General features: G+C 35.4%; 2 protein-coding genes across 3 annotated transcripts; both read left to right on the top strand.

The window, feature by feature from the left end:
• The first annotated feature begins 1028 nt into the window (after positions 1–1028).
• LOC113713715 (aspartic proteinase-like protein 1) lies at positions 1029–7384 on the top strand. Of its 2 annotated transcripts, none has more exons than XM_027237506.2 (10): positions 1029–1507; positions 2866–3004; positions 3507–3745; positions 3836–4063; positions 4186–4324; positions 4439–4503; positions 4587–4686; positions 5647–5711; positions 5981–6052; positions 6956–7096. In XM_027237506.2, the coding sequence occupies exons 1-9, from the start codon at positions 1218–1220 to the stop codon at positions 6012–6014; spliced, it is 1299 nt and encodes a 432-aa protein (XP_027093307.1). In that variant the 5' UTR covers positions 1029–1217; the 3' UTR covers positions 6015–6052; positions 6956–7096. The 2 variants fall into 2 exon arrangements, with proteins under 2 accessions (XP_027093307.1, XP_027093306.1); XM_027237505.2 differs by having other exon boundaries at positions 1036–1507; positions 5647–5707; positions 6956–7384.
• A 1029-nt stretch (positions 7385–8413) lies between these two features.
• Positions 8414–10112, top strand: LOC140016209 (large ribosomal subunit protein eL30-like). The gene is made up of 5 exons (XM_072069677.1): positions 8414–8565; positions 8682–8787; positions 8884–8985; positions 9694–9762; positions 9862–10112. Exons 1-5 carry the CDS (start codon positions 8542–8544, stop codon positions 9900–9902), a joined length of 342 nt encoding a protein of 113 aa, XP_071925778.1. The 5' UTR covers positions 8414–8541; the 3' UTR covers positions 9903–10112.
• Positions 10113–24000: the final 13888 nt, after the last annotated feature.

The raw sequence follows: 24000 nt of genomic DNA on the forward strand, positions 1-24000 counted from the left end.
GCTCGCCATGCAGGAATTCCCCATAAAATAGTGACTAAGGAATCCGAAGCCTCTCCCCTTGAAGTTCAATTGTCTAGAGTGGGACAATTTCGATATAAATTAATATATTTTGAGTGTAATTATTAGTTTTACACTAATTCATTATATTAAAATTGTATAAATTATATATCTGGACAGAATTGAAACTAAAGAGACCCCATTTCCATAAGCAAGACTGAACTTATGAGCAATCAAGGATTGGGAGAGAGCTGCACTAGTTGTCCTTTACGAGAGCGATTGGATTTGGCTCTCTTTGTTATTTGTCTTACATTTACTAGAGCAATAGGTATGAAACCTTGCATTTGAGCTTGACACCTTAAAAATTACTCGAACAAAATTAACATTAACTTCAAATGCTACTTTTCTTTTCTTTTTTTTGGGGGGGGGGGGGGGGGGGGGTTTAAATTCTCATGGTGTTCATTACACCTCCAACGGTTGCACAATTAGTGGCTCAACTAGATGGTATTCTAAATTGCATCCTTTGCAAGAGTTGATTCTATTAGTTGGTCTCAAGTTTTACTTGTGTTTATGTTATTGGGAGATTCCATAACTAAAGAAACTTGTTTACAAAGTAAAAAAAAAAAAAGTTGAACAGCTCGACTGAAAGAAAAGAGACAATATGAATACAAGTTAAGAAATATGTTAAATTCAAGAGTTAGCAAAAAGTGAAATAATCCCATTAGTTATGTTTGTAGGATCAATTTTACGAGCCATGGAGTTGATTTCTCTTAAATTTAATCAAATTCACGAGTACAAAAAGAGAATATGAAAATTAATTTCAGAATCAATTAAATTAATGGCTAGGAGAAGATGGATGAGTTTAGATGATTCGAGAAAAGAGGCTAGTATTATGTTTTACTGACAGGTTAGGAAAGTAAGAGGGTTAAATGTTGAGTTTGCCAGATTGACAAGGAATACTTGGCTACTTCAACGTATGTTTGAGTGCAAGTGAATTCAAAATTCAGTTATGCAGCCAAATTCATACGAGGGAATATACACATAAATGCAATATCTCCACTGTCCTGTCTACATCCACCTCTCTCTCTTTCCATAGAATTTCATTTCAAACACTTACTTACTGTCTCCCTCACCGCACATCTAGCTACACCAAGCATAGACTACATCTAGCTACACCAGTCATATACTACATCACTATCTTTCCCTTTTCTTGAATCCAAATGGGCACCCAAACTGCGATCACTTTCGTGCTTTGGATGTCTCTTTACACCCAATTCTCCACAGCTCTTTACTCGTCAAAACTAGTTCATAGGTTCTCTGAAGAAGCTGTGTCATACTGGTCCTCGAAAGGCAAGAACATAACGCTGCCTAAGTTGGGAAGTTTGGAGCATATGAAGGTGTTGCTGAGCAGTGATTTAAAGCGGCAAAAATTGAAACTTGGGTCCCAGGATCGACTGTTAATTCCTTCTCAAGGGAGTGAAACCTTTTTTTATGGCAATGACATGGGATGGTAACCATTGTTCTTGTTTTGTTGTTGATTTAGTTCATTTTTTTTTAATATAATGTGTTTATATTTATGCCTGGTATGTGACTTTTTCCCCTTCTTGGATGTGGGTTCTTTGTGAAATGAGTGGAGGATAGAGGGTTGTCAGAGTTAGAGGAGGAAAGGTAGTATAAGAGAGGTACTTTTTCCCCCCTAAAAAAAGAAAGGTACTTTTTAAACATTTGGTTTTTTTTTTTTTGGTCGAATTAAAGAATTAAGCAAGCTGGCTTGACCTCATTTGGATTTTCTGAAGAATGCGGCTTTTGGACATTGTCCTTACTTTAGCAACATTTTCATAGAAAGTGGAATAAATGAATCTGAATGCTCAGGCTAATTAGTTTAACTTTGAGGCATTAACTGGCTGTATTCTTCTTCTTGACTGATCAGTTGCTCCAAACATACAGAATCTTCTGCTCCACAGTGAGGAAATTTTTTTCGGCTTTCTTTTTGTGTCCTATTCAAATGCACTTAAAAGAAAAGAGATAAAGGAAAGGACCACGTGAGTAGAGTTGGCTACTTTGTAAAATTTTTTAATTATTTATCATTAGTATGCTGACAATAAGGAATGAAGATCTCAATTGCCTCGACATAATGCATCTATTTGGTGAAATGCCACTGAGCAAGTTAATTGGATGATTGGTTAAGCTATGAATAGAGTGAGGTGCATCATTCTTGTTAGGCAGAAAAAGGATGATGAAGCAGTCATTACCTCAGTTGTTGCCATCAAACTAGAGTCTGACTCTGATATGAGGTATAAAAACTAGCATGTAAACGGGGTGTCCTGTCTTTGACCTAGGTTTTTCACAAGTAAATCATGGGCTGTAGTATGCAAACCAAAATAGTTGCATTAGATTCTGGGTTCCTCCTTTATTGCCTTATTACATGGTGGAAAACCTTGGAGTCAATGAGGCATCTAGAAGACTTTACATCGTGCCAATTGGTATAGAAAATAGCACTTTATGTTTATCTTCTTACCATTGGGTGTCCTATGCAGTTGAGATTGAGTATTTTCAGAGATCAGGGGAAAAAAAAAAAAAAGAAAGGGAGGAGAGGAAAGATGGAAGGTAATAAGGGTGGAGAGAATCAGCGATTGTTTTGGCAACATGGGGTTACAATCACTTATCAACGTTATAAAGGACAAAAACTGTTTCTTTTACCAGTTTTTTTAGTACTTCTTTTATTTCAAAATCTGAAAAGGTAAAATAGAATGTGGTTAATATGACAATTTCATTAGTCATTCAAAATATTTTAGATGAAATTTTCCCTTTTATGTGAAATTTTTTGTTTTATTCAATACTTTTGACTTCCATAAGTTCCTATTGCAGGCTGCATTATACGTGGATTGATATAGGGACACCAAATGTTTCTTTTCTTGTTGCACTGGATGCTGGTAGTGATTTGTTTTGGGTCCCCTGTCGTTGCATCCAGTGTGCACCTCTGTCTTCAAGTTATTACTCTATGCTGGTAGGATGTTCATTTTAAGTCTTGTTCATTTCTCATGAAGTGATTTATGAAATAACAGCTAATGCCTATTCATTTGTGCAACTTGCTCCGTGAGAGTGCTATTTGTGGCTATAGACTAATATATCATTTCTGTCTTAAGGAATTTCACTTTGATGTGTATAAGGTGGGGAACTACGAGAAAAATTGCTCTATATCGATACTGCAATGTAGTTACTATGTTTGGATAAAAGTTATGAATTCATGAACTTCAAATTCTTTTGACCTTATCTAAGCTTTGAATTGAACTGATATCCTTCCATTTCAAGACATACACAATTTTGTCAGTCGCCAATGCGCTGCTATATCCCCATTTTTGTTTGTCAGCAATGTGCTGCTATATGCATCCTGTTGCAAGCTCTAGATACATTTGCTTTGAATCGTGATGTAAGCTAATAGCTGGAAGCAGGTTTAGCAGTTAATTTTCCAATAATTGATTGGCATGTTTGGGGCATCTATTGTGCAGGATAGGGACCTGAGTGAGTATGAGCCTTCCCGATCAAGTACCAGCAAGCCCCTGTCTTGCAGCCATCAATTATGCGAATTGGGTCTGAACTGCCAAAGTCCAAATGGTTCCTGCCCTTACAGTGTTAACTACTCAGAAAATACTTCAAGCTCGGGATTGCTTTTTGAGGACCAATTATATTTGACCTCAAGTGGAGGTGGTGCACCTGAAGGTTCTATCCAAGCTCAGGTCATCATAGGGTATGTTTCTTTTGTGTATTCACAGTTCTGTAACTTGACATGTACTGTAAATTTGACTGGCAAAGTATTTGCTTTTCTCACTAATTGCAGATGTGGCAGCAAACAAAGTGGCAGTGACCTAGATGGATCTGCTCCTGATGGTCTTCTGGGATTGGGACCCGGGAAAATTGCTATTCCAAGTTTGCTCGCAAGATCTGGTCTGGTTCCACATTCATTTTCATATTGTTTTGATAATAGCTATTCTGGGAGAATGTACTTTGGAGACCAGGGTCCTGCAACTCAAAGAAGTACCACCTTTGTACCATACAAAGGCGAATAGTATGTTAAGCTGCGGTTTCTTATGTGTTGCTTGGCATGATTAGTTTTCAACGTTTTTGTTGGTTTGAAAAATTTAATTGCATACTGCCTCATCTTTAATTTTCCTATGTCTTCTGTATCAGTTCTGGCTACTTCATTGAAGTCGAAGATTATTGCATTGGGAGTTTCTGTTTAAAACAAAATGGATTTCAAGCACAAGTTGATAGCGGGTCTTCCTTCACCTACCTTCCTAGTGAAGACTATAAACTTTTTGTTGCTGAGGTTCTCTCCATCTCTATCTCTCTCTCTCTAAGTTTTCAATGTATTTTTGTTCACGATCTAAGATCAGTATCCAGTTCTTTATGGTATTTGAAATTACAATATATGTTCTTCTAGTTTGACAAACAAATGAATGCTACAAGGTCTGGCATAGAGAAGTTCCCTTACTGCTACAAGGCTCGGTAAATAACTTGTGACTTTGAAGTTGCTGTAATCTTCCATCATTTCTCAAAGCTCAAGTCAACTAATTACATTTCTAATGCAGTTCACATGGACAGCCAGATGTTCCTAGCATGAAATTCAAGTTTGCTTTGAATCAAAGCTTTGTGATAGAGAACCCCATGTTTCACATAATTGACTACCAGGTGATCTAGCAATGCACAGCAATCTGCTCAATCTTGTTGCATGTGAAAAAGAATTTAGTGCTAGAATTTCTGTGAAAATGAAATTAAAGGACGCTTTGGATTTAAAAGCTAAATCCTTTAGATTGTTTAGTATAACAATTCAACGTTGTTCATGAGTTTTTGAAGTAAATACTCGCTAAATGTGATTATGTTTTCTTATGTCTTGTGAAGCTCTATCCATTGAAGTAGGTTGCGAGATCAACTCTTGTCTATTCTATTTCTAAGAATAAGAAACTTCCATGATCTGGATTATATTTGTATCCCGAATTTTGGGTGTACTTTTGGTCAACAAGTAGAAGCATTCGTTATAACCTGCCCATTGGATGATTCCTGCTTTAGACTGTTCTCTTGAGATATCTGAGTCTAACATCAATCCCAAAATCTTACTTTGTTTTATGAGGTTAATGATGCAATGAAGAAGGTTAGTCCAGTGGCATGTACAACATGCTTAGACATGCTTCATTTTTCATGTAGTTGTGTATATATTACACAATGTAATTGCTTTTCTTTTTATTCTTCTTGTTGCTCAGTAAATATCTTTCCTCTGCGTAACTTAGACGAGATTACCAGATTTCATTAAAGAAAAATAGATGATCTGTTATTACTTAGGCTTCTCTGGTTCTGGGATGATATGGCCTGTTACAGGCTGAACATGAAGAAGTGATTTGTCTGTCACTCTACTCAAATAATTTCGTACATACTTTTTCCATTTCCTTTCTTCTATATATCTGCTTGCATTTCGATGCAGTCACATAATGTGACAATTATTTGTCTTTTCATGTTTTTGTCTTTTTTGTTCCATTAGACAGCAAATGTTGTCTTGTAGTATGAGAATTTTATTTGCAAATGACCGTTGAATTATATCACACAATATATAGCTTAAATATATAGATTCCTCACAAGAGGAAAGTTTTGGTGCAGGGAGATGATCTGTATTGTTTGGGCATACAACCCTTGGATGGAGGAATTGGTATCATTGGACGTCGGTACTCTCGTTCTTTGCTGCTTATTTGAATCTTAAGCCTTGTGCTATTTGCCTCGCTGCAAATTTTATTCTGGCCTCCTCCTCCTCCTCCTCCTCCTACTTCTCTCTCTCTCACACACACACACATTAGTATAACAAAAAGCATCTCCTGTGTTTTACAGCTCACAACTTTTTTCAGCTTTGCCTTGTCATTAACTTCATTGATGCACATCTTTCACAAGCAACAAAAGATGCACCTCGCTTATTATCTTTCATATGTGCACTATGCAGAGAACTTTATGATGGGATACCGCTTGGTGTTTGATTGGGAAAATTTGAAGTTAGGATGGTCCCATTCAAACTGTAAGTCAACTTTCTGTGCTCAATTTGATTGTCATGAGGTTGCTTTCTTCAGCCATAAGATAAAAGGAAGGTAGTACTGCATTGGTGGTAGTTTACTTTTAACAACTTTGTTTTGACTGAGATGGCTTGATCACAATTTTCTTAATGTACGGTGGTAAATATCCTGTTTATGTGGTCCAATCACTACTTAGATGATTCACCAGTTCTTTGAATACCTAGACTGGAAGTTGTACAAATTCAATGACTGATATCGCAATGACAGAGACAAAATATGTGCTGTTCTTGCTTAAACTGAGCTTTTTTACGTGGTGAAATGCACACTTATTCTGTCTTTTAATTTGCTTATTTGATTGATAAAATTGGTAGAGGTCGTTGCCTCATTGCCACCATAGCAGCACTCCATGGCCCCCCCTCCCCCCCACACCAAACACACCAAAAAACAAAAAAGAAGGGACTGATATGATATGATAACATTCAGAAGAAGTATCAATGAAGCAAATAAGTGGACAAAAACTTCAGTACCAATGATTCTCATACTGGTGTCTGAAAATGGTGCATCTTTTGATGCCAACATGAACTTTTCCAAATGTATCCCCTTTTTCCTTTTCCACGAGAATATTTATTGGCTAAATAAAACTAATATGAACTGCTGTTCTGCTACAATAGAACATCTATAGAAGAGGTAAGTATAATGATTTTTTCTTGCCATCATCCCATAATTAACTGTGGCTTCTTATACTGTAAATTGGAATTTATTTTCAATTGTCTCTTTTGCCTTTTTTCGTGTATTATTTTCTTTCACAAACTCACACACGACCTTAGCTCTTTGTCAATCTTCATTGAAAATATTTTCTTGATTGTGCGTTGCTTTGCTCCTTTGTATAACTAAGCTGATTTTCACAGGTCAAGACATAAGGGACAGTGACAGGGTGCATTTAACACCATCACCAAATTCTGCTGTCAATCCATTGCCAACAAATGAGCAACAGAGGACCCCCGGTGGCCATGCAGTCGTCCCTGCTGTTGCTCGTAGAGCTCCAGAAGAATCTTCTGCAGCATTGTCCGTTCACATTCTCTACAACCATTATTGCAAAACAAGTTTGTTGCTGCTACACTTGACATTATGGTTGCCGTTCTGGTAGCTCTATTTTGCATGTATCTATCTGTAAATGCTTGTTTCTTTTGTCAGGCAGTTGTAGAATGTTCAGAAAATAGTGTCTATTTTTTTCTTCCTCCTTTGGAAGCCAGATTTAGTCGAGCTAAACTACCATCATTTTGAGTACTCAGAATGAGTTGTGTTGCTTAAATGGAAACCAGGGTACTTTGTGAAAACAGTGACAGAGCTTTTTCGCCGGGTAAATACTTACCGTTGAAGACTACCATTTTACATTTTGGGATACTCATTTCTTAATTTTGGTACTAATCGGCACATATCAAAAGGTAACCTTATTGACACTTGAGAATTTGTCCTTATATGGTGGCAAAGGCATGAGATGAAAAGCTTGTTGCCTCACTCTTGCCAGGGCTCACAACTTTTTCCTCTTAGTTTAGTATGAAATTAGGACATCCGGAAAAAAAGAAAAAGCATTGACAAAGAACCATAAACACAGAACAATACAGAACTTGTTTTTCTGCTTCCTCCTTTTCATACTTCTATTTTGGAGGGGGTTGGCATTGTTAACCGGAATGTGTCTGCTATTCTCTTGGCATCTTGTGACATCTTGCCTTTCCCTTCTAGTCTAGATTACTTCATAAACGCATAGATTGGAAGCTTAATTCGTCATGCTTATCAGAGGAACCATGACATATCAAAGCCACATTGGTACTCTAGGCGAGCCATAACATAATTGAAACAAGATGAGCAATACCAGCACTTAGAGGTCGAAAGCCACAACAACATAATTGAGTCCACCTATAAAAAAATGACTCTAAGTCATGATATTCATGAACAATAAACATATTAACGTCTAAAGTACTGAATTGCAAACGATTTTAAATCACGATATTCGTGAACGATAAACACGTTAGCGTCTAAAATACTGAATTGAATTATCAAATACGGCTTTTGTCTTATCATTGGTTTCATTCATGCACATCTTTCACGATCGATTAATAGAAGTGTCAGTCCTATGATTATGACGAAAAGAAACATTTCGTTTTGAATTAAATTGTAATAGTATATGATTGGTCGACTCGAAACATATAATCAAATTAGAAAAACAAGTCACGTGGATTTAAAAAACGGACTACATTCCTCCTGAGTTGCCCCAATTGGCCTTGTGAACAAAGCAAGCCCAAAACCTTCAGTGGGCCTATTTCATTCAATCGAAAAGCAGTCGACAAAAATTATAATCACGTGATATGCACATGCAATAAACCCTAATATTCCTCCTCTTCTTTGTTACCCAATATACCAAATCGTTCCCCTTTTCCTCTGTCTCCGCACAGGCTTCCGCCGCAGGCTTGAGCTACTCCGGACAGCATACACCATGGCCACCGCCGGCAAAAAGACGGTAACTTCGCCACTCCTTTTAACAGTTTTCCACTTTCCCTCTCTGTATTACTGTTTTGAATTTTTAAGTTCATTTTGTTTGGCTGGAAATTGCTAAAAGAAATGGAAAAATTGCAGAAGAAGACCCATGAGAGCATCAATAACAGGTTGGCTTTGGTGATGAAGAGTGGAAAATACACTCTTGGTTACAAAACTGTTCTCAAGACTCTCAGGAGCTCTAAGGGTAAAGTTTCTTGATTGGAGGAAATGGTTGGGTTTTGTTGAAAAGATTGGGTTTTTAAGTTTGGTTTCTGATGGAAAATGGAATAAAATTTTGTAGGGAAGCTGATTTTGATCTCAAATAATTGCCCCCCATTGAGGAAATCTGAGATTGAGTACTATGCTATGCTTGCTAAGGTTGGAGTTCATCACTACAATGGAAGTAAGTGCTATTGACTTGAATTTTAATTGAGATATATCTGATACTAATTGTGCATTTGTTGTAATCTAGTAGCAGTAATCATATGAATTGCACCAATGAGTCAGTTGGCATACCCGTTTGCGAAGCAGTAATAGTGAAGTACTAATAGTCTAGTAATTTGTGTAGGCATGAACTTGCAGAGTCTTTATGTAATATATAACTAGCATGGTAGGATCAGACCTTTGCCATCATGTATTACATAGTTTATATGTATATTGATTTCGTTAAGGTTTCAACTATAAGGGTTGGAGTTTCGCTGGGGTGTGACCACCTGTTTAGCTCCTCTGTTTTCACAGGTGATTTGGTTCTGTGCACTTAGGATTTTGGGATGCCTAGAGAATTTCTGAGTTGCTTGGTTGAAATTTGATAAATTTTTTCTTGTGGGGAGTGAATGGTCTGATTGATTAAGTCTACTCTAATTAACCTGGGAACAGGTCTAAGAGACATTTTTGGACTGTTGGATGCAATTCTGTTGCCTGACTTTGATAATATCATGAACTTCCACTCTAGGACTGTCTAATAGTGATTTTAGGACTGTTGGATGACCCCTAGTTTGTCTAGATTATTAGTTTTTGTTGTTATGACTGTTATTTGAGTCTGAATCTGCATATGTTGAGTCACATTAGTTTCATTTGCCTGAATGTCTGATGGCCACCTTCTATCCTGTAGACAATGTTGATCTTGGAACTGCATGCGGCAAGTATTTTCGGGTATCCTGTCTTAGCATCGTTGACCCTGGTAACTGTTCATCTTCTTTGTTATGTTATTGGACATATTCTTTTTCCCCATAAACAAATGATTTGCATATTATTGACTTGTACTGGGCTCATGCTGCAGGTGATTCGGATATCATCAAGTCTCTGCCCGGGGATCATTAATTCTGTTGTTTGATGGCACCATGAGATCAGAATGAGTGATGTTAAGGCTTTTGTTGAGAGGATTTTATTTTATCGCTTATTTCCCTGTATTAGAAAAATTATTTTTAAAAGTTTCATGTAATAGATCCATATATCTCTCAGTTTTGTGTTAGCTGCCATCGACCTTGAGTTTGAGATTGGATAATAGAATTAATCTTCTAGTTTTACCTATGAGCACTGAATTGGTCACTCGGTCTTCCTAAGGTTTTCCTGATGGCTTGAGTGCTAACTGCTAAGCGGTGATCAATTCTTCTGGTCTACGTTTTTTGTGCACTTTTTCTCTTTAGGCAAGAATGGTTAGGTATACCTTGGATGATTTGAATCTTGTCTGTGCTAAGATTATACCTTGTGAATCTAGCCTGTACTAAGGTATGCTTGCTTACATCTCTTATAAGCTCTGAGAAAAATCCATATGCTTAGTTGCTTTTTTGTTTATAGATGCTCTCTCTCAAATTTTTTTCCCCATTTTGAAGATTGGCTAAAAAACTGATTCTGGAAATCAGTTTAAACAGTGCCAGTTTCAAGACCTTTCGGATTCTTATATGCAAGAGATAAAAATTTGAAACCGGAAATGACACGGTGCAACTTTCTAGGTTTTTTTTTGGGGGGGGGGGGGTACAACTTTTTGGGTCTAATAAGAAATTCTTTAATTGAGGGAGTTAAAATCGTCTCAAGAGCTTCATAAGCACCTATTGTCTTCTATAGAGCTGCACGTGAGTTGAGTCACTCGCAAGCAATTTGTATCAAAGCTCGACTCTAAATATATATATAATTTTAATTTTAATAATAAAATTATATATTTTTTTATTAATTTATTATTTGTTAAAAAGTTATTATTTTATTTATTTTTAAAAAATAAAATAATTATTTTTTTAATTTTTCTAAACTCGATCCCGATTTAAATTTGAGTTGGATTTGAGCTTGAGTTTTATATTGAAAATTCGTCGAGCTTAATAAAATTAAGTTGAGGTTCGGCTCGATTAGATTAAAGTTTGAATTGACTCGTTTGTGGCCCTAGTCTTCTACACTATTGTTCAAGTGCTTTGTGTTACGTAAGCTCGTTTAGTTTCTAATCATATTTATGTACACAATCCACTCGAAAATGAAGACTACTATGTCTAAAACATCGAAAATTGCAATTTGAAAAAAAAAAAACAAAAAGCTTATTCTGACTCGATTCTTAAAATGTGGTCTCATTTTGAATTGAATCATCCCATTTTAATGTCGGATGAATAGTTACCTGGGAGGCCCCAAGTATTGTTGACAGGTGTATAAAAAACTTACTCAAAATAAATAGCATTTGGGGACAAAATCTAGCAAATTTAGTAAACTTTCCTGGCAAAGTATAACAATTCAACCGTTCTGATTTTGCTGCTATCATTGCTTTTGATTCCTAAATCCTCAACTCAGCTCGTAATTGAATAAGATTCTATTTAAAAATAAATAAATAAATAACCAGTCAAATGGAAAACCTGCAAAAGAACGCAGGAAGCAAATCAAACTCGTATTGTTTTGGTAATCTCACGATGTTTTATTCTAGCGCGAATCCAGGTTTCTTGGCAGATGAACAATTCTGAATCTTAGACTTGGATGCTATTTATAGTTTGGTACTAGAGTATTGTCCTGCTTTCAATCCAATTTTATTCAACTGACTTGAGATTGTTTGTCTTTCGATCAATCCAGGCAGTTGCGTACGAAACTGTTAACTTATCTATCTATGTTTGTATTCCATATATATGCCCAAACGGGCCAAACCTATGTTTATTTCCGTACGGATGCTTCTTTTCTCTCTTGAATAGCTAGTTTTACAGTGCAAGACTTACTACCAAAAACAATTTTACCTACAAACAAACAAATATATCCATCCCCTTTGATTGAGGTTACAGATCTATCAAGCTCCAAACCAAATCTGTCCTTAAAAAAAAAAGAAAAAAATCAAGGGTAGGAATTTACAGTAAATGATTATGAGGGATCTCAGCGGTAGATTCCAAGTTCAGATAAAAATTTGTGGATAATGTAGATCTTAACTCTAGATACAGCGGATAATTTTGGTACGGACATGGACTGCTAAGACAGCGATGCTTGGATATCGTTTTTGATTTCTTTGTATTGCTTCGTCTGGTTATAAAAATATTTTATTGTGGAACAGTTTCTACCCTCTCTAATTGCCATTATTATTGTTGTTGTCATTTGGAAATGGGTTGATTACCATTTAAAAGATTATTAACTCCAAGAAACACAACATACGACCTTTTTTTTTTTTTAGCACCCGGTATCCCCACCCTTAGTGAGACTAATCCGGATTCGATCTGGGGAGCGCTCGCAGAGTCCGACTCTTATTCAAGGGTGAAAGTTTGGTCCAAAACTTTTCAAGACGCCACATGCAGGAATCGAACTTTCTGTTAGCATTAACAACCCACTTACCAGCTGTCCCAATCACATGGCTCACTCCATACAACTTCTATGTTAACAAATAGATAATAAAATATTTCTCACATCTTTGATTCTTTACTTTTTCTCGTTCAGTTTAGCATTTGTCACTGTTGTAGGTTCTACTAATTTTTTTTAAGGGATCAACTGTGATTTTTCACCTACTTATGACTCGAATTCAAGATTTATTGGTTAAAACCTTAAATGTGAAGTTGTCTTACTAACTAATCAGCACTCTTATCAACCGTATAACACTATTGTGACTCGAATTCTTGATCTATTGATTAAGGTGAAACAATTATCAATTAAATTATACTTTGTTATCAATTTGATGACAATTAACTATTTAATACTTTTTGTGGGACCTATGCCTTGTAAAAGGACATGGAATTGATTTAGAATTAACTTTCATGATCCAACAATATACATAATTCGTTTCAGAAATCTACCCAAGATAAATGGAGCCTTCATCTCGATCCATAGTATATATATGCACGGGAGTAGAACTCCTGGATTTCGCACAGACGAACACACACACAAAGATCATCATGCAGATTTCAACGAAGGGACGCAATCTCCTCCTAAGTGACACATACATTAAAAATGTCAAATAATTGACAGTTGTTGCCCTCGTGGCACAAAAAATCCTCCACGTGTAACTCCCAGTGACACGTGTATTTGACAATTTCTCCAAAATCCAACATAATAGATTCCAACTCATCCACTATTATCTATCCTCTTTTATTGACCCAATTTATAAATCAATAAATAACCAACCTCAGTTGATGCAGGTCCTCCTGACCGTGTTTTCTCTTTAGAATTTTTTTTGGAATATGATCTAAAGTTATTTAACTCTCTTCAAATTTCTACAATAAATTAGATGAGTCTCTCGATAGATTGGTTAATTTGCTCCCAATATAGGATTATTTGTAATAATGTTGTATTAAAAAAATCAATAAATAAAGTTACAAGATCACAATCACAATCATCCAAAAAAATATATACAAAATTCTTGTGCCAATCCTACCGAAATAATATAACAAACAACAAAATAGTCCCAATCCTTTTTTTTTTTCCAAAAAAAATACTATATTAAATTCAAATAATATCTCAAATTTTATCCTTATTATTATCATAGTTTCATCAAACATAACTTTTACATTTTTACCATCCAAAATTGGATGTTAGACCTATCCCAAACTCACGTCCTTAATCCACCCAATCCCCGAAGATACTATGACTCCTATATTAGCTGGCACTGCCAATCTTTCCCTCTCTTCAATATTCTGCTCTTCTCGATAACCCCTATCCCCTATATTTATCCTTTTTTTTTTTTTTTGTCAAAACTATCCCCTATATTTATTCACCCCTTTTTCACTTAGCCGCATTCCGCCCCATGCACCCCTCCACCGAAAGCCCTCAACAACCCAAAATTCTTTTTTCTATGTAATTCTTTTCGTGTAAATATTTTTTCATCCCATCTCTGATGAATTACCTAGAAGACTCATTCCAGGGCATAGCTCTAGACTTGGGCGATTGCATTGGAACGGAGAGTTGTGTTGATCTAAGAAGTGACATTGATCAAGAATTTTGCATGGTCCAAAAGACCCGTGGCAGGAGAGGGAATCAACGGCTGGAAAGAACGGAGAAAGAGTATCCGCCGCCGATACCGTGGCTGGCACGCACCGAAAACTTGCCATCCCACATGCCCTGGATTATGAAACGGTATTACACTGACGACGGGAGGTTAATAATCAAGGAGGAGAAAGTTAAACGGCATGAATATTTCCAAGCGAATCGGTCCGATGGCCGTCTAACTCTTCATCTTGTCCCTTTGGACGACGACGTATTGGACGATGATTGCGATGAGGAAGAGTTTGAGGTTGCATGTGATTGGGATAGTGATGGGATGATCAGCGGTAGGGATGATTTTGATGGTGAGACGGATGACCATCGGACGATTGTGCAGGAAGAATCAAGAAACAAGAAATCTGAGTCTTGCATGGATAATGGAGGGGGTGCAATAGTAGGTGGTGACCGTGGCGGCGGTGGAGGCGGTAGAGGGCAATGTTATATGTATAGTAGTAGTTTGGGTAGGAATTCTTGTATGTTAGGTGCAGGTGGGTTGGCGGTAGCAGCGGTTAGGCCTGTTCATACTTGACTAGTTCGGCATTGTTGTCCATTCTTCTGGGAAAGTAGGGAGAGATGGTTTCTTCTTTTTATTTCCTTTAATCTTTTGTTATTTTGATTTTTTGATTTATGTTTAGATTATGGGATCTTTGATGATTTTTTCATATGTTGCTTAGTTTTAATCAATATTAAAGCTAGTTCTCCATTTTAGTTTTGTCAAATTACTTGCGGATTATGAGGGGGTCTCTCATGCATGTTTTAGGGCAGTGCTGTGGACTGTGGCTTGTAAGCTGTAAATCATAAACAGAGGACTTTGCGTTTAGGAGGGGGGAAAATGGTGACAGCCCTTTTCTAAAAAAGGAGAGAGGGGGGTGGGGGGTTGGGAGGGAAGGCCGGAAGGGAGAAGGAAAAAACATGGGAAATTCTGGCTCTCATGGATCAAGAAAGCCTCGCAACAGTAAACAAGTCGGGAAACAATGAAATGGAAGAAGGAAAAATTACTACTAACTATGGTAAATTAACAGTGAGCTTTGCTGGAAATTGCTGGAAAGCATTTTGTAGCATTATATCATGGGAATGATTCCTTTGCAGTAAGATTGTCATTAAATCATTTTTTTTAGAGAAAAAAAAAGAGGGAAAATATCATTAAGTAACACCCCTGATCCATGAATGGTATAATCATCTGGATACCAGTCTGGACTTGAATCAACCTCTTTATGTGCCACACGGTCAATAATTAATTTCTTAGCATTTAGGCAATATCTTGATTTTTGATTTGAAAAAAAAAAAGAAATAAAAGGGGGTTATCCATTGCGAATAAATCTAGCATTTGTTGTACATTTTTCTTTCTCGGTTATTTAACTCGTATCCTCAATGACTAGACAACAAAAAGCGGTGCTGACTTGTTTTCGGAAGCATTCACTTCAATTCAACTGTTAAATATTCCCATCTGCAATTGCATGCCAACTTGTGAATTAAATGTCACCTTCTGGGGTTTTCCGTATTTGCTGGACAGCTCAAATTAATCAATGTAACCTGCTTAATCTACATATTCCGTTCAGAGTTTGATTAGCAAGCAATTAATCAGTAGAACTTATTAGTTTATACTTTTAGGTTCCGTTTGATAAAACTGAATCTGAATTCTGAAGTTTGAATTCTGAAATCTGAATACTGAAACAATTAATTTGCTGAATTTTAAGCACTGAAAAAAATATATAAATGTCTGAATTTTAATGCTAAACCTATTTCTACTGTTTGATAAATATTTATAGCTGAATGCTTAATAAGTTTAATTTGACAATTTTGCCCTTATATCCTTTCATTCAAAAAAGAAATAGAATCTATGATTTAATTAGTTTAAAATTGTTAGGTATGAAAATGACAATATTTATTTTTAAATCAAATTAATATAAAAGATGAAATATATTAATTAGGAGTATGGAGAAGATGTGAAAGTCATTAAAAAGGGAGAAAAGAGAAACTAAAAATCGTTAGATAGAGAATATTATGTTGTTTAATTAGATAAGAATTTTGAACATAATTAACAAACAATGGTAGATTTGGTAGATAAGATAAGGTAGTTGAAGTAATTCTATTGATTCTTATCAGAATTAAGCATTCAGTTAGGATTCTTGTGCTGAAAAAAATACACACAGGTTCAGCACTGCTTAACAAGTTCAGCAAATAGATTTTCATTTATCAAACATTCAAAACATCTGAATGTCTGAAAAAATTCAGATTCGGCACTTTTTTATGTTATCAAACAGACCCTTAACGTTTATAGTTCAATTACTTAAAATGATTTGTAGTCCTCACTGCAAGAGCTATGATTATGAACACAAACAGTAGCATTCACCTGATTCCTAAATTCATTGTACATTCTAAGGTTTTGTAGTTAATTAAACACTCCCTTAATATGCCATTAAACGTTAATACGCATATAAAAAGTCTAATTCTCCAAAAAAAAAGAAGGCTTATAGCATCTTTAGTACGTATTTTCTAATGTTATATAGATAGCTAAAATCTAAACACAATTAGTAACCCCGTTTAACCATGGGTTGAATGTATTACAGCATGTAGACTTCTTGTTTTGCTCCGTCTATTGCTATTTTTCTTGGCGCCTGAACAATTGGAATTCCAAGAAGAAATGGATTAGAAGCTTCGTACTTGAGTCGACAAAAGACCTTGGCACGACATGATTAATTAAGTCCAAAAATTGACCATTAACAAAGTTTTAGCTGCTCAAGTAATATCGACGAGTAACTAGTTCGTCATTCAACTTTGCATATTATTTTTTGGTTTACAACTAATTTACACCGTGAATTTACATTATATTTTCAATTTAATTTGTACCCTAAACTTTAATTTTGAACATTTTACATCATAACCTCTTGGATTTGTTCCATTTTTCCTCCAATCAATAATGACATTCGCTTGAACTAGAGGGCCATATCCACAACGCGCTTTGTTTTGTATGATTGATAGGGATTGTGAGATTTTAACATGTTCAAATATGTTAAATAACTAAAAATTAAACATTTGAATTAATTCAATGACATTGAATTTCTCAGGCAAAACTTGTTCTTAAAAATAAATGATAAGTTATTCACTTATCATTTAATGTGATACACACTCAAATATATTAGATTTACTATTTAACAATTCAACAACTTAATCAATTCAAATTTCAAATTTCAGTTTTCAAACTTCAGTTTTTATCAAATGCACCCGAGAGTATATATTGTGTACATAGTCCTTTTTATTAGTTTTAGTGACAAATGTTGTCAATTGAATATAAGTAGAATAAAAGAGAGGTTAAGAAGTGAAGTGTTCAGAACTAAAATTTATGGTGTAAAATAATTCAGGGGCGTACAGTAGAATTAGTACTTGTATATATTTTTACAATAAATTCTTCGGAAAGATTTCTTACTAGTCTAATCTCTCAAATTTTATGGCATCAACAGTCAGCAGATGGAGGAGATATTTTATCATGGCTTGATGAAGGTGGCAGAATGCAGGAGAGAAGAATAACTCTTCTATCCGTCCGTAACAATTTCCGAGGTTTCTACATAGATTTGTGGATGACGAAGTTTACGTTGCCCGATTGATTTGATTGAGGGTTGATCATCATACTCTAATGCTAAGATGCTGTACAGCTGCTCCTGGCTGCCACTGTAAATAGTCAGAGCCCATGATTGGCCTGCTGCACTTTTCTCCGTATCCTGTTGTACGAAGTTCGAAAACTCTCTGCATAATTTTTGGCAGTTGAGGGGTACGAACGTCGATGATTCTGATCACCTGATCGGCTGTTCCATCATCCTCTTCACAAAAAAATCTCCAGGGGTCCCCGACCCATATCCACATCCGGGAAAAAAGGGCAAAACGAATAACTCATGACACATCCCAAGCCTTCTTAGGCTTGATGGTACGGGAGATCAAGGGTTCGAATCTTGCCTCTCACAAAAATTTGTCACAATATGTGACGGTCTTCATTGACCAGTTTCGATGGAGTTTCTACTCACATCGAGTCCCCTCCCCTTCCCCTCTAGAATAGGCTAGTTTAGGTTATAGGAATTCTATCGTGTCGACAAAAAAAAAAAAAAGAATAACTCATGACACCTATGAATTACTTTTTACTATTTTTTTGTCTTTAACCAGTCGATTAAAACAGGTGTAAAACTCAATTCTACTAGTTGAAACGTTCATTATTCTTTCAGTTCTTTGATTTTCCATGTGGGAGGAGATATAGTAGTAGGATAAACAAGGTTAGAAGTCCAATCTTATGCTTTAAAAGCAAGAGTTCAAATCAAATATTGTGGCGAATTATGAACACAATCCATGTAGCAAAATTTTTCTGTATTTGCTGGAAAAAAAAATGTAAGCATGTTTGGTCGCAAAATAAGTAATTACTAGGGGTGTAAGCGAGTCTAATCAAACTAAACACGTTAATATTTAAGTTTGGTTTAATTATTTTAACGAACTTAAAATTTCAAGCCTAGCTCATTTATTTGTCAAACCGAGTTCATATGAGTTTTTATCGAGTTCGAGTAACTTGAAATTTTTATATGTAAAATATAATTTTATATTAATCGAACCAAGCTCGAGTCGAGTTTGAAAATTTATCGAACATACAACATTGTTCGAATTTTATTTGATTATTTGGCAAAGTAAGTTCGAATGAACTCTCACAAAGCCTAGTTTGATTCAGTTTCGAATAGTTTAGTTCATCGTTCAACCTCTAATAATGCAAGTAGGTATAATAGCACATTTTAAAACATTTGTTTTATTTTCTTTGGGGTCAGAGAAGATATATAATGCAATGTTGTGCTGTTAGGACTAAATAGGCGATGAGCAAGTAAATTGGACTTAAATACATGACGGGATAAGCTTTTATTTCGTTTTCCCCATAGGCAAAAACAGAGTAAATAACATATAATTCCATGGCTTTTTGTTGCAATATGCATAAAGATGAGTAAGATAGGTAGGGAGAGGTAAGAGTGATGCATTGATTTTTTTTTTTTTTTTTATTTGGTCACAAAAGAGTCCAAGAGAAACAGCTTGGCTTAATTTCTCTTTTGCAATCTTCAAAAAAAAAAAAAAAAAAAAAAAATTTCAGCTCAATGCAAAAAGGTCGTTGATGATTTAAATGTTAATACATGTTGATAATTGTCTTCAAATCATTATGCATGTATATATGTATCACTCTTCATCCACCCTTCAGATTTATGTGCAACAACCAACATACCTATCCTACGTACCCAACTCCTCTCCTCAACTAATACAAACTAGTGATGCCTGTAAGCTTTCTCTAACTGAGTTTTGAAGTTTGAGTATTTGCTTAGTTTTTTTTTTAATCCAAAGTCCTTCATCTCTCATCTATAGTCAATAGATTAACTTTCCAGCGAAATTTTAAGAGCTACTATACTAAGGTGAAAAGATCACCACAATTGTCCGTCTTCCATTTGAGAAATACTCTCAATTTGTGAGTGTACATTTCAATCCAAATATTTTATCGCTTTTATTAGCACATATCCTTTAGCTGCTTAGATTTCCTCTTGTACTGACTTGATTTTTTATAACTGATCTGTGCGCAGCAATTGCCCATCTTCGATTTTATTTGATTATCGAAATGCAAATTGAAGGCTATAATAATATCCTAGCCAGAAATTAGTTTCATCTAAATTCAGTCATGAGGTATATATAATACGATTAAGAAGCTCAAGAGGATCTGTTAAAATCATTTATTGATATATCAATTTTTTTTTAACTGCACTTCCATAGGTGTTGGACCGTAAACTCGTACAATAGATATGTGTTTTTTTTTCTTTTGTCAGCATTATTCCTTTTTAACTGCAAATTACTTTCGAGTTAAAATCTAACGTCACAAACTGATTATTATTCTGTCACCAAGTGTACATTAGAACACCTCATTCACCGACAATATAAATTGGTTTACTTCACCATTTAATGAATTTGTGTGCTTCCTATAGTAAATTCTAATTACAAATTTTTGTATCTCAGCAAATGCTATGGAAAAAAATCAAGAAAACCCTCATTACCACAATGAATTGTCCACAAAATGACAAAATTAATTATATAGGACATCATTGTGGTAATATACAAACTTCTAAACATTTATAGCTTATGTTAATTATTTTTTTTCCGCAGGTAAAATTAAAAAATGGTGAAGTTTGCCAAGATAGCTAGGGAAAGAATAGCCTGATTTTTCTACGGGCTCTTCCTGTGGGCATCGAGGGCACCTTCATCAATCTGCTCACAGAGCCCCGAAGCACCAAACCACCACGATGGATGAGCACATTGGGCTTGCCTGCGTGTTTTGCTCGTCGCAGCATAGGGGCGTAAGAGGTGGAAGAATTTTCCATTCATGCAATTTTTTTCCGCCCCTTACGCCACGCTCTAAGATCATCCTTCTTATGGCTCTCTCCTTCATCCGTGCTGTTGTGGTCACTCTCTACAAGCAGCGATCTTTTAGACACTGAGAGTGGTGTCCACATATGCAGCGCGGACGATCCATTGCCATGGAAAGAATTTACCGCGGAATGATTACTCATCCAGAAGACCATTAGAGAAGATGGTTTTACTGTCCATGGACCTCGTTACCATGGACGACTCTCCGCAAGCTACTCCAACACAACCAAGGAGGAGGGTCAGTTAACACTAGAGGACGAAGGTACTAATGCAGAGACAAAATAGGGGAAAGATGATAAGAATTAGGGTAGGCGAGCATTCATGGAGGAAGATGGTTGCGGTGCTTCTTTACCTGAGGTTCCTCGAGGAAAAAGGCTAAGAATGGGATGGCACTTGCCCATTTGGAATATCCAACAAGTCTTCTTGTTGGCTTAGATATCCTGCAACGTTGAAGAACTATTTAATTGGTTCACTATTTTTTTTTTTGGGAAAAAAAAAAAGGATATCTCAGCACATTATAATTATCTCTAGGTCATAATATGGTGAAGTAAAAGAAAGACACAATTGAAGAATATGAGACTTTCGTCGAAAGCTCTTCTTAATGTAAGGAAGGTGGTGGGGATTGTACCTCAGGAATCTTCCCATAAGCACTCTATTCCATTCTCAGCCATTTCTTCCGAGCCCTTTAAGACATAATATTATTTTATCTCGTTAGTTCAATTTTTAATCCATAAAATGTGGCAAGTATCAAGTATGGATTTTGTATACAGAGTCAATATTTGGAAAAAGTTTACCAACCATCCCTGACGTTTATGTTTGTTTTTGAATTTACACCAACCTTTCTGTTGAGATGAAAGTTGAAAGTTAAAAGGTACTCATATTAGATAAGTAAACTAATATACCCTATCAATTACTTTATCACTGAGAAACAAATTTTGTATTGATTTCTATCTGTGTTTTCTTCCTCAAAGCATATTCCAAAATCCTTCAAGACAAAAGTCCTAATTATTTCTAAAGTAGAAATTCATGCTTGTACAACCTACAAATTGTGCTATTTTCTTTTAGTTGATAGCATTGAAGAATTAGTTATTTCATTTTCTTACAAACTCTTAAATAGGAGGACAGATAATCACAAAATTTCTACATAGGAAAAAATAATTAAAATTCCTCCTGATGACCTCAAAGTGTACCACAAAGTTAAAATAATTAAAAGTTTCCAAAAAAAAGAAAATTAGATTACCAACTATTTTGGAGATTGCAATATTGTTTTGGACAGTTTATTTTTTTTTTCATTACTGGGCCAAAACACATAGCATCCGATCCTCAGTCCCCTTAAGGAGTCCCTTACCGGACCTTACCCTAAAAATTTGACATTTGTAACAAATTTGACATATGCAAACAATTTATTTTTCATAACAGGAGTAATGATTTTTTAGAATTTCAAGTCAAGTAAATCACAGTTATTTAAGAATGATTTTCTAGAATTCTAAGTTGATCACATATATTCAAATAAAAAAAAAAGGTGTAAAGAGTGATGAAAAGTATCGAATGTTGAGAAGGTTGAGAATAATTCTGATTATGGATTTAGGGTTTATAGATTTTTGTTTGATGTGATTTCTCATTGGTTGGATCATTGATGCACTAACTGAGTTTCGTAATATTCAAGAGAAGGGAATAGCCAAATAGGTTTTGGGATAGGATTAGGTTAATGAAATCACATGAATTGTTACAAGTATCAAATTTTTAGGGTGAGGCCTGGTAAGGGAGGTCTTTAAGGGGGTTGAGGATCGGGTGCAAAAACCCATATGGGTCCAAAAAAATTTTTTTGAAAGAAATATGGGTCCAAAAAATTGAAGTATATATGATTTTGTCCTACGTTTTCTCTCATAAGGTATCTGAGAAAAGGAATTCTAAATTGGGTTTTAATTGGGAATGCCTAACTTATGGAGCATTTTTTTTCCTTCTGACCGTCATATAATAAAGAGCCAATGAAGCTCTTTGATAAGATTCTTTGTCTCCTATCTTTTTTTTTTCCCGAAGACTAGAAAAAATGCACTTACTTTGCACATGTATAAAATGAAAGCCCTTCTTTTACTGAATTTAATTGATGGAAATAGTTTAGAATAATTCCTTATGAATTTAATTAATGGAAGTAATTCAGAATAACTCAATAACTTATTAGTGGTAAAAGAAGTTGAGGATGTTTTAGGCATGTAATAATTTCATGAAGGGTATATTAGTGGTAAAAGAAGTTAAGGGTGTTTTATGTTGCTGGATGCCTAATCTTCAGTGCGATCTCTTCTTTCACGTACATTGAAGTTTTTTGTCTCTTTTCTTACTAATCCTTCGCTGCACAATCTTATAGGTTCACTTTGCAATTCCAATGGTTTTCTCAACCTGTACTTTGATTTACCATTTATACTGCAAACTTGTTGATAATAACTGCTATGCAACCAAGGACGTTATTCAAGGTCGTCAGCTGAAGTTTTTAGGACGTACTAATTAAAAGTAAGAAATTCGAAACAAGAAATAGAGCTGGTACTCCCCGGGATGATGATCATCCTGGCTTTCGCTAATGTACGTAGGCCTCCAAGACACAACGTTGCTACGGGCCTGTGAATAAATAAAGCTACCAGTACCAGTAAACAAATTACGTGGTGCTGATTTCTTGATGCTTGTTGCATGAAAGCAAAAAATTAGTACTTCTAGTAAAAGGTCTGAATATTATCAAACTTCCACACCTGTATCCATGGGCAATTTTGTTCAGTATCAATTGCTCTTCAAAATTCCCACAACACATACGATTATCTATTTCACGCTCTTCCACACCTGTATCCATGGCGAGAACTTGAAATACCAGGAGGTCGACAGTCGTTTTCTTTTTTCTTTCCCCTTGGCTTTGTTTATGCAAATGTCATAAAAAAAAAAAAAAGTTCTTTATGATTGATTGGAGATAGAGAATGACAATCTGTTACCACGCAAAAGGTAAATTAGCTGTTGCACACACACACTCACATATGTTTGTACACACACATACAGAAACATATATATGTTTTTCAGAAGACTGTAAAAAAGAAATTAAACCAAGTGGTTTTTCTAGGATTAATTTGTAATAATAAAAGTGGGGAAAAAACCCGTAGGATCACCTTCACCTCTCCCTATCTACCTACACGTATATATATATATATATATATGTACGCACACAAACATACATGTATATTATGCATCCTCAATCGTTTTGAAGAAAATTGTCAACATGTACTAGAGTTTAAATCATCAAAAATCTCTTTGCATTGAATTGAAATTGTTTTTATTTGAAGATGACAAAAGAGAAATTAGGCCAAGCGATTTTTCTTGGCCTCATTCGTAACAATAAAAGGAGAAAAAAAAAAACCCAGAGGATCACCTTCACCTCTCCCTACCTACCCTACACCTCTCCTCAACCGATATAAGATAGTGCAGCCTCTAAACTTTCTCTAATTGAGTTTTCAGATTTGAGTATCTACTTAAAATTTTTTTCACCTAAATCCATCTTCATTTCTCATTTAGAGTCGACAGATTAACTTTCCAT

This window comes from Coffea arabica, chromosome 10c (genome assembly GCF_036785885.1).
Source record: "Coffea arabica cultivar ET-39 chromosome 10c, Coffea Arabica ET-39 HiFi, whole genome shotgun sequence".
NCBI classification, from domain to species: Eukaryota; Viridiplantae; Streptophyta; class Magnoliopsida; order Gentianales; family Rubiaceae; genus Coffea; species Coffea arabica.

Coding starts and splice junctions, on each gene's coding strand:
- LOC113713715 (XM_027237505.2), top strand. CDS start 1,218: ATGGGCACCCAAACTGCGATCACTTTCGTGCTTTGGATGTCTCTTTAC. Junction 1,508..2,865: donor TATGGCAATGACATGGGATG/GTAACCATTGTT, acceptor TTCCTATTGCAG/GCTGCATTATACGTGGATTG. Junction 4,687..5,646: donor TTCACATAATTGACTACCAG/GTGATCTAGCAA, acceptor GTTTTGGTGCAG/GGAGATGATCTGTATTGTTT.
- LOC140016209 (XM_072069677.1), top strand. CDS start 8,542: ATGGCCACCGCCGGCAAAAAGACG. Junction 8,788..8,883: donor GACTCTCAGGAGCTCTAAGG/GTAAAGTTTCTT, acceptor AAAATTTTGTAG/GGAAGCTGATTTTGATCTCA. Junction 9,763..9,861: donor TCTTAGCATCGTTGACCCTG/GTAACTGTTCAT, acceptor CTCATGCTGCAG/GTGATTCGGATATCATCAAG.